At 39.6% G+C, this 16,953-nt stretch overlaps 1 protein-coding gene across 1 annotated transcript in view; it reads right to left on the bottom strand.

Annotated features, from left to right (window-relative positions):
• Positions 1-16,953, bottom strand: part of NBEAL1 (neurobeachin like 1) — a 2,263,075-nt gene that overhangs the window by 1,424,643 nt on the left and 821,479 nt on the right. Inside the window, exons 23-24 of the mRNA XM_044075407.1 lie at positions 8,222-8,355; positions 1,691-1,850 (exon numbers count right to left, since the gene is read on the bottom strand). Of these exons, the coding sequence (XP_043931342.1) occupies positions 1,691-1,850; positions 8,222-8,355 (294 nt within the window). The remainder of the gene's footprint in view (positions 1-1,690; positions 1,851-8,221; positions 8,356-16,953) is intronic.

Below are 16,953 nucleotides of genomic sequence, written 5' to 3'. Positions count from 1 at the left end.
CATAGAAGTTCCCGATGCACATAACTCCCTATAGCTACATATTAGTATGTTTAAAGCTATGTAACCTATACACTATAATGGGCACACCATTTAACTTGCTAACACAATTCCATGATCATTTCACATTCATATAAAAAGCTGAGCACGCTGTCTGGAATGTCGCAGCATTAGTCAAACTGAACCATCAGCAGTTAGGTTTGAGTTAACTCCTTCCTATAGACTGGCTAGGATTCCTGACAATCTATTCAGACACATACATCTAGTGAGTTGGTGAGGGTACACAAATGCACTTGATCTCAGCCAAAAGATTGAGTACAGACTAATTAAGACTACAGCCAAACATAATCAATGAAAATTTTTATGTTTGACCCACATAGTGACTCTAACATTTTTGTTTCATGTTATGTAGGATGACATGACAAGGAAAATAAAGTGCAGAGTATTAAACTTCAGGTTATTCAAGACTTGATAGTCACCTGTAAGGTTACAGTAGACACGAGTTGTGTAATTTTTCAGGCCAGGTTTGCCTACATAAAAGATTAGGACACTCAGAAAAAAAGATCAGTTTGTGGCAATGCTGGTGACAAGTTTGATTAGTACTCTAGGCACAGAATGTCTGTCACTGATGCATAAACGATCAATGACCGTGTTTCCCATCAGTGGTAGGTGACAGGTATTGCTAAGGAATTCGGCTCTACCTGGTAGCATCTACTTGAAACAAAGGGTCTGATGCAGTCAGGCAAGTTGGAGGTGGTAGTGATTAAGCAGATATCAGCAGTGGGACATGCACATACTTTTGATATCTATTTTTCCTGTAAACTGTGCATCAGCTGGGGGAACTGTAAGCAAGGCCTACCTAATGAAAGTCTATTGCCTATGGTATGATGCTCAGTTGAAGGTTATTATATCTACAGGCAAACAAATGGAAAATTGCTGAAAGAACCAAAATGTAACAAAATAAAAAGGACTGTAGTTTATTAAGCACTTCCGGGGCACATGAAAAATACCAGTAGGGAGTGTAAGCAAAGAAAAACTCAAAGTCATGATGTGCAGTGCACTCCACTAGCAGCACCAGGTGGTGATTAGGCTGGATAACCATTGGCTACCTGACATCCATAAAGGACAACCAGTGATAAAAACTAGTTAAAAAGGAGGATGCGCTCCTCAATGAGAACAGCATCCATTCTTACATTTACATCCTCCTGCTAGTCTCTGTTGTAAGGGTCTTAAATGCAGGTCATAAACTTGAGTCACATGCCAAATGACTCCTTGTCGGCATTTTTTTTAACGGACAGGACAAATTTCAATGGTAAGCTATGTGTGGTAATTTTCAAGCGTGATGCAACAGAAAGGTTTCTTCATCAAGCTGTGGTGTGGCCTTTGAAAAATTCAACAAAGCTGTTTCTCAAGTACTAGCTTTGAAATTATGACTGAGTAAAGCTCCTACTGTGGATAAACCAGTCTCAAAGCCACCAAAGAACAAAAATGAGAATGTGGTTAAGTACTCTTATCAGGAGAGAGAACTGTAAAATTTGAGTATGCTTTCACATGGGATTTAAAGGGGAAACATGCTAATGATTCTGCTGTGAACACACATTAAGAAAGAAGGCCAAGATTATTGGTGATGTTGGGCATGTCTGGATTTGAAACATAGTGAACTTCAAAATTAAAAAAATAAATAAAACCTTACCAATCCGGAATGGAAAATCCCCTCGATTCCAAATGTAGAAATCAAACAACAAATACTGGTACATCTGCTGCAGGAGCTGCTGGTTCTTCTCAACAGTTACTTGTTCAATAAGTAACTGAACTGCTACCAGAAGGTTCACATCCACTAAGCTGCTAGGCACCTGTCCACACAACAAAAAATAGTATAAAGAGTAGTACATAACAGTCTTCCACATTCATACTCCTATAGAGTTAGCACAAGTTAACATTTGTCAGGCTCACTTAGCTACTGTAAAATATTTTATTTATTCATTTATTTTAGATGTATTTGCTTACTTTAAGGTCCTATATGCAGTAAGCAACTCAGTTCACCGTTTTACAACCTGTGATTTAATCTAGTATTTCTTAATATTCCCCAAATGCTCTCTCAATGTTAGGGACCTCCACTGGAAACTAATCTGCACTGTAAGTGATTTAGCAATGTACATGGAAGGCAAATACGTAGCAGGCTACTCTGGCTGTTTTCCCCATTTTGTCACCCTATTCCTAAACAAGCTAGCTACAAGTACCCATAAACTGAAGCATGCATCACTTAGACAGCCAGGCTCCTGTACTTCTCCAACTCTCAAATGGTACTTTAGATCATCTTTGGTAAGCAAAAGAAAGTAATTCAGCATATTTATTCATTACGAGAAGAAATTGGTTACCAGATGCAAAGTTCATTTTCAAACTACACTGGCTACACTTATTACTTTATATAAGTCAACTGTATAGCAAGATGTGCTATCAGTTGTCTGAATTCTGTCCTTTTTATTCAAGTCAGACCAGTGGTACACACAAAGTATGCAATCCCCTTCCATACTGAATATGTCCCTGTCAAAACGCACTCAGCCACAAATCAGCTAGAGTACAACATTCTGAAGCTCCGAAAGATATTCACTATGTAGTAGGAATATCAGCAATATAACTGGTTCCACTGTACTTTTTTTTTTTTCTCTTTTACCTTTTGTCTGCTGATAATCAGTTCTATTTTGGTAAACTAATCCAGGGGAGGGTTGACCATCAAGGGGCTCTCATACTGGCAGTCATTAGTGGGTTTTCTTATTTTTAACTCCAACACTATAGCATTCTAGGGTTTGTAAAGGAATAGGTGCCAGTGAGTGTGTGTCAGTCTAATAAGTGACGTAACTTATTGCCATGCTTTCCTAAGAACCAGTGCTCCCTTGCGGTCTTCAGTTTCCAGCAGTTAATCTACCACAGGACTGTGCGCCCCAGGTATATAACCCACTCACTCCCTATGAAGAGATGTGGACCAGCAATGTCATTCCACCTTTTCCCCTACCAGTTCCAGGAGGCACCAGAAAAAATAATCGAAGGGAGCTCACTTAGATTGTGACTGGTGCGTTATGCCTCTATACCAACAGTACCAGCCTGTTCGCACTGTGATTTCTGCTGCATCCACTATGGATAAAAGTAGCTGCCTCACCCCACTACTATCAGACTCTCCCCACTTGCAGCTGTACTTTACCTAAGGAACCCCCTGACAACATTAATGTCACCTTCTCTTACAGGCTTCAACTTCTTTTGTGAACACAGAGACAAAAAATTGTAAAAGGAACTGGTCCTTCCCTATATTTTTCAATTGCTCATCTTTCAGTCCAGCAAATGACAAATCTTACTTACTTTCACACAAACTGCATTGAAATTACTGCCTGATCTATTTATGTAGTTTTCAACAACTCTATGTCTATCTTCCTGTCTCAACTGCATTTCAAGCTTATAAATTTCTCAACCTATCCTTGATCTCCCTTTTTTGTGTCTAGTCCTTGCTGTATCTTACTGAAAAAAAAATGCATTTTACTTATTTGAATGATATATGTCATTCCAATTTTTTTGCCCCTCATCTTCTAGTCTCTCACATCCCAGACACTGCTCACATTGAATAATTAATTGTCTTTGGACAGGCTGCCCTGTTTGACAATAAGTATGTCCACTTCACCACTCTGGCTCTGATATTAAAAGAAATTTCTCCAGAAAGGATGAATTAGGGATCAGTACAACCATTGCCACTGTATCCTATTGGAGGTTTGCACAAACTCATCCAGGTTACTGTTCCTGGGCTGGTGTACTACATGTCCAGGATGACATTTTGTCAGTAGGCTCTTCTATCCTATGCACTTTGTAACATATGTAGCACATCATCACTTACGTAATGCTACATCAAAATCAATCAATACACCAGTGCCTCCACTATCTACATTTATACATATATAACAAATGACAATAACACCAATTCTTATTTTTTAATTAAGGATATGGATGTATGCGAATGGCAATAACTAGCTGGATTTTTTCCCTTTAGCTCCGTGTAGCCAGCTATCATCCCCTGTCCTCATTCTCCTGTGCCTTAGTCTCTCTCAGGCTCACTGACCCATATATGGAGCCTCTAAGGAGGTCACTGATGCAGACTGATATTGCTGTTGGGAATGTCCCCTAACTCCCTCACCACAGCAGGAGTCTTATGAACTCTGGAACTGCCACCTTTGTGAGGTGAATGAGTACTTCCTGTCATGCACAGACCATTGACCATGGGGTATGCAACTTACAGCAAGAAGCTTGCTAAATCCTTAACTCTGCCACTGCAGTGAACCTGGGCTGTTTCCCCCCTGCTATGATGCGTGAGCTGATGTCAGCTGTTCTCTTCCATCCTCCTCTGTATAGCGCCCTCCAGTGCCTGTGCCACTATTAAAACATGGGTTGCTGGAGATGCAGTAAGGATAAAGGGCTTTATTCTTCTATATTATGGCATTGCTAATAGCTGGCCTTTATTGTTAGTGCTTAAGGATACATACAAGACCACCACGCAGAAACATTTTGTCCACATTTACAAAGTTAGGATTACAGCAGGACTCGCTGCAATCGTAGTAGCAACCACGGAAGCAACCACATTCAAGAAATACTTCAAGTGAATTTACACCATACACTACCTTTATAAAAAAAAAAAAAAAAAAAAATAAGTTAAGTGCATTCTTCCTCTATCACAATCAAGAGTAGGACTTCATCAGAACTATTAGTCATGTACACCACTGTGTTTTTATATACATTATGCTCTTGAAAAGGTACACACACCAAAAAAGAATAAATGGTATCTACTTGTTTTTATATACATTATGCTCCTGAAAAGGTACACACACCAAAAAAGAATAAATGGTATCTACTTGCAAATTGTCATCAAACCCTTTAAATATATATTACATAAATACTGAATAAATATTTAGTTATATAAAGTTTTAAATATTTTTCCAACTCATAAAACATATATAAAACTATATAAATTATAACACCCAAAATTATGAACATAATCATTTGAATAGTTTAATGACAAGCCAGGTTATAAAGCCAGACAATGGGACTAGATAGTTCTGTTTGACTCTACTGACTATTCAGGGGTGACATACAGCTAGGTATCTAGAAATGAAGTTAACATTAATTATAATAATAAAAAAAAACTTAAGTATAATTTGATGACTTATAAGATTGGACTATATCATCTGAATATGGCTTTTTAAGGAATCTAAATCTCTTAATCCTGTCAATTTCTGGGATTCCTAAAGTTCACAAATCTGTATTAAATCCACCTTTCAGGCCCACTGTTTCAGAACAGGGCTCAAAGGCTTATCCTTTAGCACTAAATTTGGATAGATTGTTAACACTAGTGTTTCAAGATGCTACACAAATGTTAGGAAATTCCTGGGATTTTTTGGACAGTCTGGACAATGATTTATTGGAAAATAATCCAACAACATTCCTCACAACACACGCAAGGGATCTCTTCATGTGTGTCCCACAAGTACCTGGAATTTTATTGTTTCATGAAGTATTACTGCACTGCAGCTTCTTAACTGGAAAACAAATCAATCGTTTGGTTGACATGAAGAGCTTAGTTTTAGATAACTTTATATACTTGAAGGGGAAACATAAACAAGCAAAGGGAGTTGCCATGTGTGCTTCTTGTGCACCAATTACTAATTTGGAAACCTCAGCTTGCGAGAAAAAATACAGTTTCCTGAAAGTTTTAGAAGTTTTGCAAAATCTGTCTAAGATACTTGGATATTTTTATTTTATGGAATGGACCAATTAGAGATGTATCTCCATTTTTTAGAATATACTAATGGTTCAACTGCCTTTTTACAGTTTATACATCAAATTAGTACTGGATCAGTCAATTATTTTGATGTGACAATTATCAGCAAAGATGCTGGATTTGATTCTAACTTACTCAGAAATGTCTACTTACATTTCAACAATCTGCACCCCCCCCCCCCCGACAGAAACAAAGTATAACAATTAGATCAAGTAGAATGGTTTCCAGGGACAACATTTTTGAGATTGACAGTAAAACGTTAAGGCATGTTCCTTACAAGAGAACATCCTGAACAACTTGCGATGGACATTAGTATGAAAATGGCAAACAATAGGACAACTAAGTATAAACGCTGTTTGGGTACCAAACTACAGAAGGAATATTTAGATAAGAATAAAAATAACAAGAGAGCTTTTGTTTTACAATATAATCCATCTTTGGAGAGGTTATGTAAGCTGTCACGTAGAAATGGAATATTTTTAGGGTCAATGCTGATATTCCAAAAATAGTGGGCGAGGTCTCAGAATTTGTTTTTAAGATATCAATGAATATTACAGGGCTGCCAGAAAGTCAAAACAATGGTCAAAGCCCTTGCTGGCAAAAATAAATCAATTAAAGCAACTAAAAAATGTGGAAGCTGATGACAATGCCCTTATGTATTATTAAAGGAAACTATTACTCTGGATGACCTTTTTAAATCCATTGTTAAACTGAAACATGGAAAATGCAGAACTGTAGGGGTGATCTGTACCATTGCAAAATGTGTTGCATGTACTTGCTTTTGCAAAGCCAAGACTGAGAGAACATTAAGAATACACACACACACATAATTATGATACTTCGAGGAAATTAAAACGCCTTATAAACATTTACTGAAATGTATTAATTACATTACGTTTGAGTTTACTACTCTTATAGTTGCTTTTGCAATTTAAAGTAAACATCACTAGCTCCCCTGGACTCAATGATAACACTTCTATTAGTTCAGTATTACAACTTAAGAGCTGCTACACTCTAGTCAATATTAAATGTTTTAACACTTATTTGGGTGTCATATTTTACAAAGTTTTACACACATATTATGCATTACAAAAATATATTTAAATATTAATATAACTAAAGATTTATACAATATTTATCTAATATTTAAAAGGTTTGATGAGCTTTTACAGTAGTAGATACCATTTATTTTTTGGTGTGTGTACCTTTTTAAGAACAAGATGTCTAAGAATCCAAGGCTGTTAGTTGTGACGAAATCCTACTCTAAATTGTGACAAAGGACAAAAGTACTCAACTTTTTTTTGTTTTTTAATAAAAGTAGTGTATAGTGTAAATTCACTGGCAGTATTTACTGAAGGTGCCTATTTTGTGATCTCTACTATGACTGCTGTGGTTCTTTTGGCTACAAGTTACAGTGCAGTAAATACACCTTGAATAGGATTATTACAGATTGCAATTAGATGGCTTCTCATCCCAAAATTTTGGTTCTGAATGTCAGAAAAATAAAATGCAGTTCAATCATGAGAGAATTTTAAAATTTACTGTTCCAGTACTGAAGTGAATATTCCAAGGTTCTATAACCTCATATTTAGCATATATTTCCTTCTCATATGCAGATGTACTTCTGAGGATTCCAATTATAGTCCTCAGAATTTCAAATGGCACCCCATCACACATCAGTCTTTAAGTAAAGAAATGCACAAGGACACTACCAAATTACATTTCACTGCACTTTATCTAAATCTGGAGGTACAACACAGACTATAGTGAATATTTGCCTTTTACCATATGCACACCAAGATGGGCATGCAAAAGTACAATATGCAAAGTCTGTGGCTATACACAAGCCTAGAGACCTAGATAAGTCCGTGCTTACTGTTTATGTAACCAGCACATATTCCTTAAACATGGAAAGCTACTTTAGTGACTACTGCTAGGATAGCAATCATGCTTTCTTTGGGTTTATACAGTTTACACTTAAACCTCTTAAAGAAGAAAGATATCTTTAAAACATGTTACCGGCCAACTAAAGTGAAAATTTACATTCAGCACATTTTTCAGAATGGTTTAGCATACTGTCTCCATTAACTCTTACAGGATCTATAATAAACAGTTTATGTACAAAGAATAAAACAAATATGTGGTGTGAGCAAACATATCACTTACCTTATGTGAAACAAGTGCCAATGTAACTTTGGCAGTACATGCATTCCTAAGCCATGTCTACAAAACAGCAGTGTACCAAAGCAACTTGGAATAAGAATCATAGCGGTGGGAGCTCTCTATCACTTATGACACACCTTTATAACATTTTCAAAAGCCACACACAATGTAAACAATGTTTTTCTGCGAGTGTTTTACACAAACTAGGTAGCTCACACCCTGTAACCCTTAACATCGTGCACTCACCTTATGTAAAAGGGCTCCTAAAGTTGCAACTCCATGACAGTGAATAAGATCCTCCTGATTAATTGGATGTCTCTGGACAAAATGTTTAATCATCAGAAGAAATGTAGCCACTACATTTGTTTCCAGTCGTGCCTCTACAAAGCAAAAAAGTGGCCTTAGAGAATAGTATTCAACTCTACATCAAAATATTATAATTCAAATCTCTGTTCTTTCTGATGGCTACAATAATTAGCCATTACCTAGGGGGGTTTCAATAACAGCAATAAGACAAAACTATATAGTAGATGGTTTATAGTTCACTACATAACTGCAAGTGATCTATTAGACTTTTAACAATGCAATCTTACTTAATCCAGAAATATTTGCCACCACTATACTTGTCTACACTTATTTTAAATAATGTTTTTGAAATAAAGTGTTTCAGTTACACTGTTAACCATTCCACAGCCTAGGGACCACATGGGGTTGTGGTGTCACTTCCAACAGTGACAATAATCTAGAGCCAAGATTTACACCACCAGGTGTCTAGCCCTGCCTGAGCAGTTCTTCCACACACTTGCATGCACACTCAACCCTAGAGTTAGTTTAGAGTGTCCAATCCACCTACTGCATGTCTTTGGAATGTGGGAGGAAACCGCAACATACTGATCTATTTTTACACTTATTATAACTAACTTTAAAACAAGGCCCTCTATCTCTTAATACAGTGCATCGTGGAATTATCAATAAACCTATTTTTTCTTTAATGTCAGTTCATGGACCAAATTAAATGTTAAAGTGTATTCCTAGCATAGCTATACAATACTGTGTGCAATATTAGAACTTTTAGCTTGTCAACATATAGTTAGTTCTTTAATGGCCTTTGTACAAATTCCTTTTAAATTTCTAATTTCATCCAAAGGCAGGCAGAGACTGTACTATACTTTCTAATTATAGTTGTATAAACACTTTACAAATAGAAATATCTCTAGATTCAATAGTACAGTAAATTAATCCAGTCAGTCTTAATGTTTTTGTCTTTACTTCCATTGCGTAAATGTTTAACGCAGCATGCATTTTCTATTACTGTGTCAGGATCTTTAACCTTCTCTACAATTTCAAGATGATTTTTCCTGAACACTATTTCATACTCATCTATCCCAAATGCCATCACTTTACACTTCAAAGAATTAAATGTCAGTGCCTTCTCAGCCCATTCTTTTACTGTAGATAGCCATTTACATCTGCAAGACTTGTATTACAGATGTTGGCACCATTTTTTGGTTAATTTTTTTTCTGTCTTTCCTCTCCCTTCTGAGGTTTGATTTTCACTTATTCAAAACATTAAGGAACTGAGATAACTGAATGTTGAAATGGTTTTGCCCTTCAAAGTGTAAGTGAGCTGCGCCAGATTGAGAGTGTTGTTTTGCATGTCTTAGGTTCATAGGTGTGTACTAGGCTAATGGCCGCGGAGCCTTTACAAGCCTAGCCCATAAGATTACCCTGGCATCGGGCCACCCAACCTTAGTTCCCAGTGCCTCTGTCGAGTAGAGCCACTGGAGTAATCCCTGGGGTGAATTTTCTATTTCCCATCCACTCATCAAGATTCCTCTTGAACAGGGCCAGTGAGGTGCTCTGCTTGACATGTATGGGAAGTCTATTCCATAGCATGGGCAGTCCCTGGGTTATGAACCTGCCCCTCCAGCATGTTCTGTTGATTGTTGTAATGAGGCTGAGGTCTCTGGAGTGTGTGGTGCGGAGGGACTGGGATTTCTTTAGATGGAGGCATTTCTAACAGAGCTGGGTTAGACATGGCTTTGTAAGTCAAGCAGAGATTGCCTCTAAGTAGGCGATATGTGACAGAATAGTTGAAGTTTTTTGAGTTTGTCCATATAGGACAAGTGTTTAAGGCCTAGGATGCTCTTTGTGAGGTACTTTTGCGGCCTCTCCAGTTGTTGCAGGTGTCTAGTGAGGTACATGCCAAATGGGGCATTGTACTCAATGACTGGCCTAATGAGGGAAGAGTAGATGGAGACAATGACCTCTTTCTTCCTGGATGCAAAACCCTTAGTAATGAGATGTGTCACATACATAGAAGGACTTTCTGATCACAGTGGCAATGTGGTGGTCAAAAGAGAGGTTGCTGTCAACCTGTGTTCCCAGATCTCTTATAATGCCTTCTGTGTTCAGTGGACTACCATTGATGTGGCAATTCAAGAGAACCGTGTTTTTCCCAAGGAGGATGATGACACATTTTTTGGCATTGAGCTTAAGGCCATGGTTCTGCCACCAGTCGGTCTCAGTGAAGCCTTTCTGTAAGATGTCAACATCACTTGGGGAGTTAATAATAGCTCCCAACTTGCAATTGTCTGTGTACTGTCAGCCATAGTCCCTTTGTGTTGGCCTGGACTTAGGAGAAGTAGATACCAAACAGGAGAGGACCCAGGACCAAACCCTGTGGGACTCCACTCATGACTGGTCGGCAGTCTGACTTAGGAGTCAGCTACTTTCACACTGTGCTTTCTGTGAGGCAGTTTGCAACCCACCTAGTGATATAGGGGTTGATGCCCATCTTAATGGGTTTTTCTATGATTCCTGAGTGGGGAATGGTGTCAAAGGCCTTGGTCAGATCAAGGTAGGCTGTATGAACCACCTTGCCTTCATCCACACCTCTGGTGACTGACTCAAAGAAGTCGACCAAGTTGAGAAGGCATGATCTACCCATCACAAAACCAAACTGTGTAAGATCCAAAGTTTGGAGATTTCCTATATCCTTGTTTATTAGGTCCATGATGATGCGTTCCATAGGCTTGCATATCAGACTCTTCAGGCTAATGGGGTGATAGTTCCCAGGGTCTGCAGTCATTCCTCCTTTGTGGAGAGGGATGACTGTAGCAGTGCGCCATTCGGTAGGGACAAAGCCTGAGGTAAGGCTGTGACTGAACAGGGCACACAGGTGAGGTGTCAGTTCACTCTGTAGTTCTTGCAAAACACAGCCAGGGATATTGTCAGGTCCCATAGAAGCTGTATTCTTGGCCTTGGACAGTGCTGTTTTAACCTGTGCAGCAGTAATACTAGGTGCCTGGCAATCTACTGGTATTGTGATTGGTACTTTGGGGGGGGGGGGGGTACAGCGGTAAAGTTGGCACTGAATCTGTCGGCCAGTATATATTGGCAATATCTGTTGGCTCGGTATAAGAAGTACCATTGTGGAGTAGCTCAGAGCAAATCTGGGTATTGTTGTGGAGATTCTTTACATAACTATAGAAGGCCTTGTGGTTGTCTTTACTATCTGCTGCAATTTTGTTTTCATAGCTAGCTTTAGAGGATTTGATGAGGGATCTCAACCTTATGTTGAGGCTGATAAGGGAGTTTTTCCAGTCTTGGGGCTTCACCTTATCCCACATCAGTTTCCTCCTCCTTTTGTAGAGTTTTACAGCAGGGGACCACCAGATTGGCTTCCTTTTTTTTTTTTTTTTTTGAGGAGAGCATCTATAGTTCTATTAGGTATGGCGAGAGTGATGCATTTGTGCACATGTTTGTACAGTGCACTGGTGCATGATTTGGTGGTCATGCAACTATTCTCCATTTGCATGGGTGCCGTGAAGTTAGCCACCTCTGTTTTTAGGAGCCCAAAGTTAGCTCTGGAGAAGTTTTTCATGGTGGTTACCTTTGTGGGGGGGGGTGGATTTCCAAGGTAATTAGTTTGTGGTTGGATCTAACCAGGGAGGAGATGATTACTGGTGTAGAGTAAAGGTTGCCCATGTTAGTAATGATCTGGCCAAGGATGTTGCTACCTCTAGTGGGGACAGTACGAGCTGGTCCAGGGCATTGGAATTAATGAATTCCAGGAAGCATTGGCAGGTGTTTTGGTACATGAGTAGTTTTCCCAGTTAATGGAGGGGTAGTTGAAGTTGCCCAGTATGAGTGTTAGGTTGGACCCTAATATTCTCCAGGGTGCTTAGGAACTTGGGACATAGTTGGGGACCTATTGCAGGCTATGACCTGAATCATTGTCTTACCCAATGTTAGCTGCACCTGAAGTATCTCAGCTATGTTATATTGGGCTACCAGTCTGGAAGTGTGTGCATCCTTTATGAATATGGAAATACCACCGCCTTTGGAGCTTCAGTCCAAGTTCTGGGAATGAAAGGTGTGGAATGAGTTATAGCCTGGTACTGCAGGGGTGCTTTCTGCTGCCATAAACCCGGTCTCTGTTATAGCACAAATGTCAATGTACTCCATTTTAAGGAGTGCTTCGAGCGAGTGCATTTTCAGATTTAGACTTCTTGCATTGAGCAGCATGACCCTCAGATTGCATTTGTTTGAAGCGGTTACAGTGGTAATTTGGTCTTCAGAACACCACCTCAAAAAGGCACTATAGGGGTGGGCAAGAGCCTTGGCCAGTATCCAGAAACCTACGGGTGACAGGTGCAGGCCATCCCTGGCAAAGCATTGAGGTCTGTCAATCATGTCATCCCAGGCAGACAGACACTGGATCCCCTTAGAATGACACCAGAAACTTAGCCAATAGTTGAAATCAATTATTTTCTGCTTGTACTGTAGTATCATTCTGGGTGAGGGTAGGATACTGATCAGGGCTATGGTCATACCTGCCTGGGCTACATAATCCGAGAGCTCCTCCATGTCTCTTTTCATGTAGTCCAGGGAGGTATGTCTCAAGTCATTCACACCCACATGTACAATGATAGAGTTATATTCGTACCTGTTGTTGAGGAACCTGAGTGCGTGCATTATGTGGCAGATCCTGGTGCCTGACAGGCAGCTGTTACTTTCTCCTTACTCAACCTAGTGAGTGGGACATCAGTTTGCCTTCACTATCGAGTAACCTATGACTAGTGTGTTAGGCATGCTGTTTTGCCTTAGGGGTTTGGTTGAGTGGCACACTGTTTAGGAGAGTTATGTGTCTCGTGATTAGTGTTGTGTTATGGTGGTCTAGTGAGTTTCTGTCTTGGAGGTCTCTGCTGTTTGGGTAGATTTTTATTGACAGTCTCCGAGATGGTGGGTGTGCGGTTTATGTTTTTATGTGAAGGCAGTGCTGGTGTGTGTTTTGGAGGGCTGTGTGTTCCACGTGGTGTGGTGCAAGTGTTGACCTTCTCTTCTTGGCTAGAGAGTGCGTGGCTTCCAATTTGGATATATAAATGCATCTCATGCAAGTCTGAGTGTTGGGAGGTGGGAGGTAAGAGGAGAGGGTTGTCAGTGTACATGAGGCAGTTGCTACATTGCCTCAGGATGCCCAAGTTCACCAGGTTAATAGGAGAAAGCACAGGGAACTGACCTTTAGACATGCCTGGAGGGCTGGGCATTAATAAGTACTGGAGCTGTTTCCTTGTAGAATGTTTAGTGCTGGTAGCACTTTTGTGTGCTACAATAATTGCTACAAGAAGTCTGGTAAAGTGCTAAACTAATAAGCTAGTAAAAGTGCAGGAGAGAAGAGAGCTAGCTAGGGAAAAATTGAAGAGCAGACTTTGGAACTGCTCAAAAGCTTACAAACAAGTCCTGGATACAGCAAATCTGTATCTGGACTAGACTATTTACAGGAAAGGCGGGAAAAGCGCAAACGCGGGCTTTTAAACCAGAAAGTTGAAAGAGATGAAGAACTGCCCAAACGGCCAATAAACTACAATTTCTGGAGCAGAAACCACTCCTCTTGTGTGCTTACTCCTCTTGAGTGCTTACCACTCTCACGGACAAGCTATAAGGTTTCCTGCCAACACAGAAAGGCTTGGGGGGCTCAGAAGATTACAAACAGTCCTGGATACAGCAAATCTGCACCTGGACTAGACTAGTTACAGGAAAGGTGGAAAACAAGCACAAACACAGGCTTTTAAACCCGAAAGTTGAAAGAGATGGAAAAACTGCCCAAACAATCAATAAGTACAATTTCTAGGTCAGAAACCACTCTTCTTGTGGTAGGCAGGCTACCTAGTGCTTACCACTCCCACTGACAGGCCAGAACGCTTCCCTCCAACACAGAATGACTTGGGGGACTCAGACGCTTACAAACAGTCCTGGATACAGCAAATCTCTATCTGGACTAGACTAGTTACAGGAAAGGCGGGAAACAAGCGCAAATGCGGGCTTACACTTGTTTTGTTTTGGGAACTGAAATGCGATATGTCTATACAAAGGCACACACATTATGGCTCACTGATATTATCCTTGACTGATGGACAACTATCATGAAGGTATGGTTATATTTGGTGAAGAGTTGAATGCAATTTTTCAGGGAACAGTGTGCGTGTAAGCAATCTTTTATCAGCTAGACGATGAGGTGTTATCTTTTTTCTCCTTAGCTTCTTTACCACTGAATTATGTAGCTGCCACGTTAAAATGATCTTCTCTGTTTAGAAAGAAATTGTGATCACTACTTTGGCTCATGGGAATTGTTTACTACGACAGCAAACAGTGCTTGCTGAAATACAGCAACTATGTGTTGTGCTCTTTCCACGTTAGTTCTTTATTGGACACTTGCTAAAGTTTGATAGCTGGCTCTACAATTTGTTAGAAATAGGCAAAATGTGGAATTCTGATTGGCATTAATGATTTCCTGACCCTCCAAGATATTCATGAAAGGGCACAGTTGGAATATTTAACTAATATAAGAGAGAAACTATTTGCTTGTGCAGTCATCCTGGAAAAATCTTTCACTTAGGTTCCAAATAGTTGTTTTATTATTGTTAGTGCATCTTTGCCTCGTACAATACATCTCCACAGCATGGTTAACTACTTTCTTTGTCTGAAAAAACTTGTTCAATATGTCATTCCCGCCACCGATCATTCAACTCACTACACCACAATCTACCTCTATTCCCTTTACACCTACTGCTTAGTCAGAGTACAGAAACTGCCTAATGCTCACTAAACACAAATAACTACTGGAACATTATGACATGATTTTTGAGAGGTGTAACTACTTATACAAACCGGAGTCCACCCTCTCACTGAAATAAATGTTCAGTAAGAACCACATTATGTATTTTTTGTTCATTTATTTGAATTTAACTGAAGTAGAGCACTTTTTCACATGGATCTTTTTTAGAACTGGCTCAGGAACACTGTCTGGTTTAAGTAACTTAGTTTAGAGTTACAAACAGACAAATACAGGCTGAGGGAATTAAATCCTAGAATAAAAGAAGCCTCGATCCACTGTATTGATCGACAGAAAACCCATACCTCAAGACATACCACTACAAAATCGCATTACACCATCAGAGTGTAATGTAATCACTACCCACACCTCCAAGAACCAGGACTTAAGAGCTGCAGAAGCAACTTAATCACACTCAACTCTGTGGGTCACCAAGCTGCAGACTGCACGCCTTCCACTGATAAAAAGTCTGTAAATCCAATTAAAAATGCTCTAGAAACTGGTGCCTCCATTACCAGTACAATGACTGCATGCACTAGGCTGGATGAAGAAAGTGGCAGCTGCTTCTCTGGTGCTAGGATTCATGGAATCATGAAGGCCCTAGAGTCTTTCAAATGGGAGAAGTATGTCTATTACCTTGTGGTAGCTGATTAAGTGTAAACGACCTGGGACGCTTAACCCAGAACAGGTGGAGAAAGATACTGCAGCTTGCTAATCATGTGTCAAAGGCAGGCAAGACTTTGGCCTTGAGCAGAATCCAACCCATGCCGAGAAAGATACCCACATACAAAAAGAAGATAACTGGCTGGTGTCATTCTGGGGGGATGATCCAGTATGTGTCAGTTTTTGGGATGAGATAACAGACATCTCAAACTGCTTCTCTAAGGACAGTCTAAGCCATACATTCCATGGATTCTACATACTGGTCAAACCATTTATTGGCCCCATCACAGTGTTTTTATAAGGCAAAGTCTACCATCTGGCCATTCCAGCATAACTGGTTTACTAAAGGTGATTGTGTTCACTTGTTTAGATTTAAGTTAAGGCCATTTCTAATACACTATTGAATTGTACAGTTTAGGCCTTTCTATGGCAACACTCCCCCCACAGTTCCTTGCAGCTCTGAATGCATACTAGAATCTGAAACTTGATAAATAATGTTGCTTTTGTGTTGGTACACAAATAAACAAGACTTTGTGGGTTCTGTTAAGCAGCTTTATTTTATACAGACACATTACTGTAAAGCTTATTTAACTATGACAAAGAAACCTATATCCAAACTAACTGCTGTCTTAAAGACATAGCACACATGCTACACTCTGATCTACATCCTCCCTCTTTGAGAAACAGATCATGCAATTTGTCATGAGACATTTAGCATGCAGAAATCACAAACAATGTAGAGACAGGCACTATACAATACAATCAAGTCCACACTGCTGTGTATTTTACACTAGGCTTAGAAACTCGTCCATATCATGTGACATAAAACTGAGAATCAGTTTTAGCAACTGGAACAGTTTCTGCAAATGGTTGACCTGTAGAATGTTCAAATTATTCTCTGAAACAGAATCAGACATTTGAACACATACTGGTCTGACTGTCTTGGATTTAGAGTCAGCATCACAGATACAATGCTGTGATTGCAATGGTGATTCTGTACAGGAAGAAGATGTCTGATTCCTCCTATACTCTACACCCTCAGAGCTTACCCAGTAAGATCTTGGCTTGACACAGATGCCTGTTATCTGTCCTATTCGATCAAAACCTTTCGTTGTCTGGATCGGTCTCTCATTCCCTCAACGAAGTAAGCTGCTCGATCTGTCATAACTAGATTTCTGGATATTACGCTTTTTCAACA

The sequence above is a fragment of the Protopterus annectens genome, chromosome 6.part1 (assembly GCF_019279795.1).
Source record: "Protopterus annectens isolate FY-2018-M chromosome 6.part1, PAN1.0, whole genome shotgun sequence".
NCBI lineage: Eukaryota > Metazoa > Chordata > Ceratodontiformes > Protopteridae > Protopterus > Protopterus annectens.
Note: the sequence above shows the minus strand (reverse complement) of the source record. Positions and strands in the feature narration are given on the sequence as shown.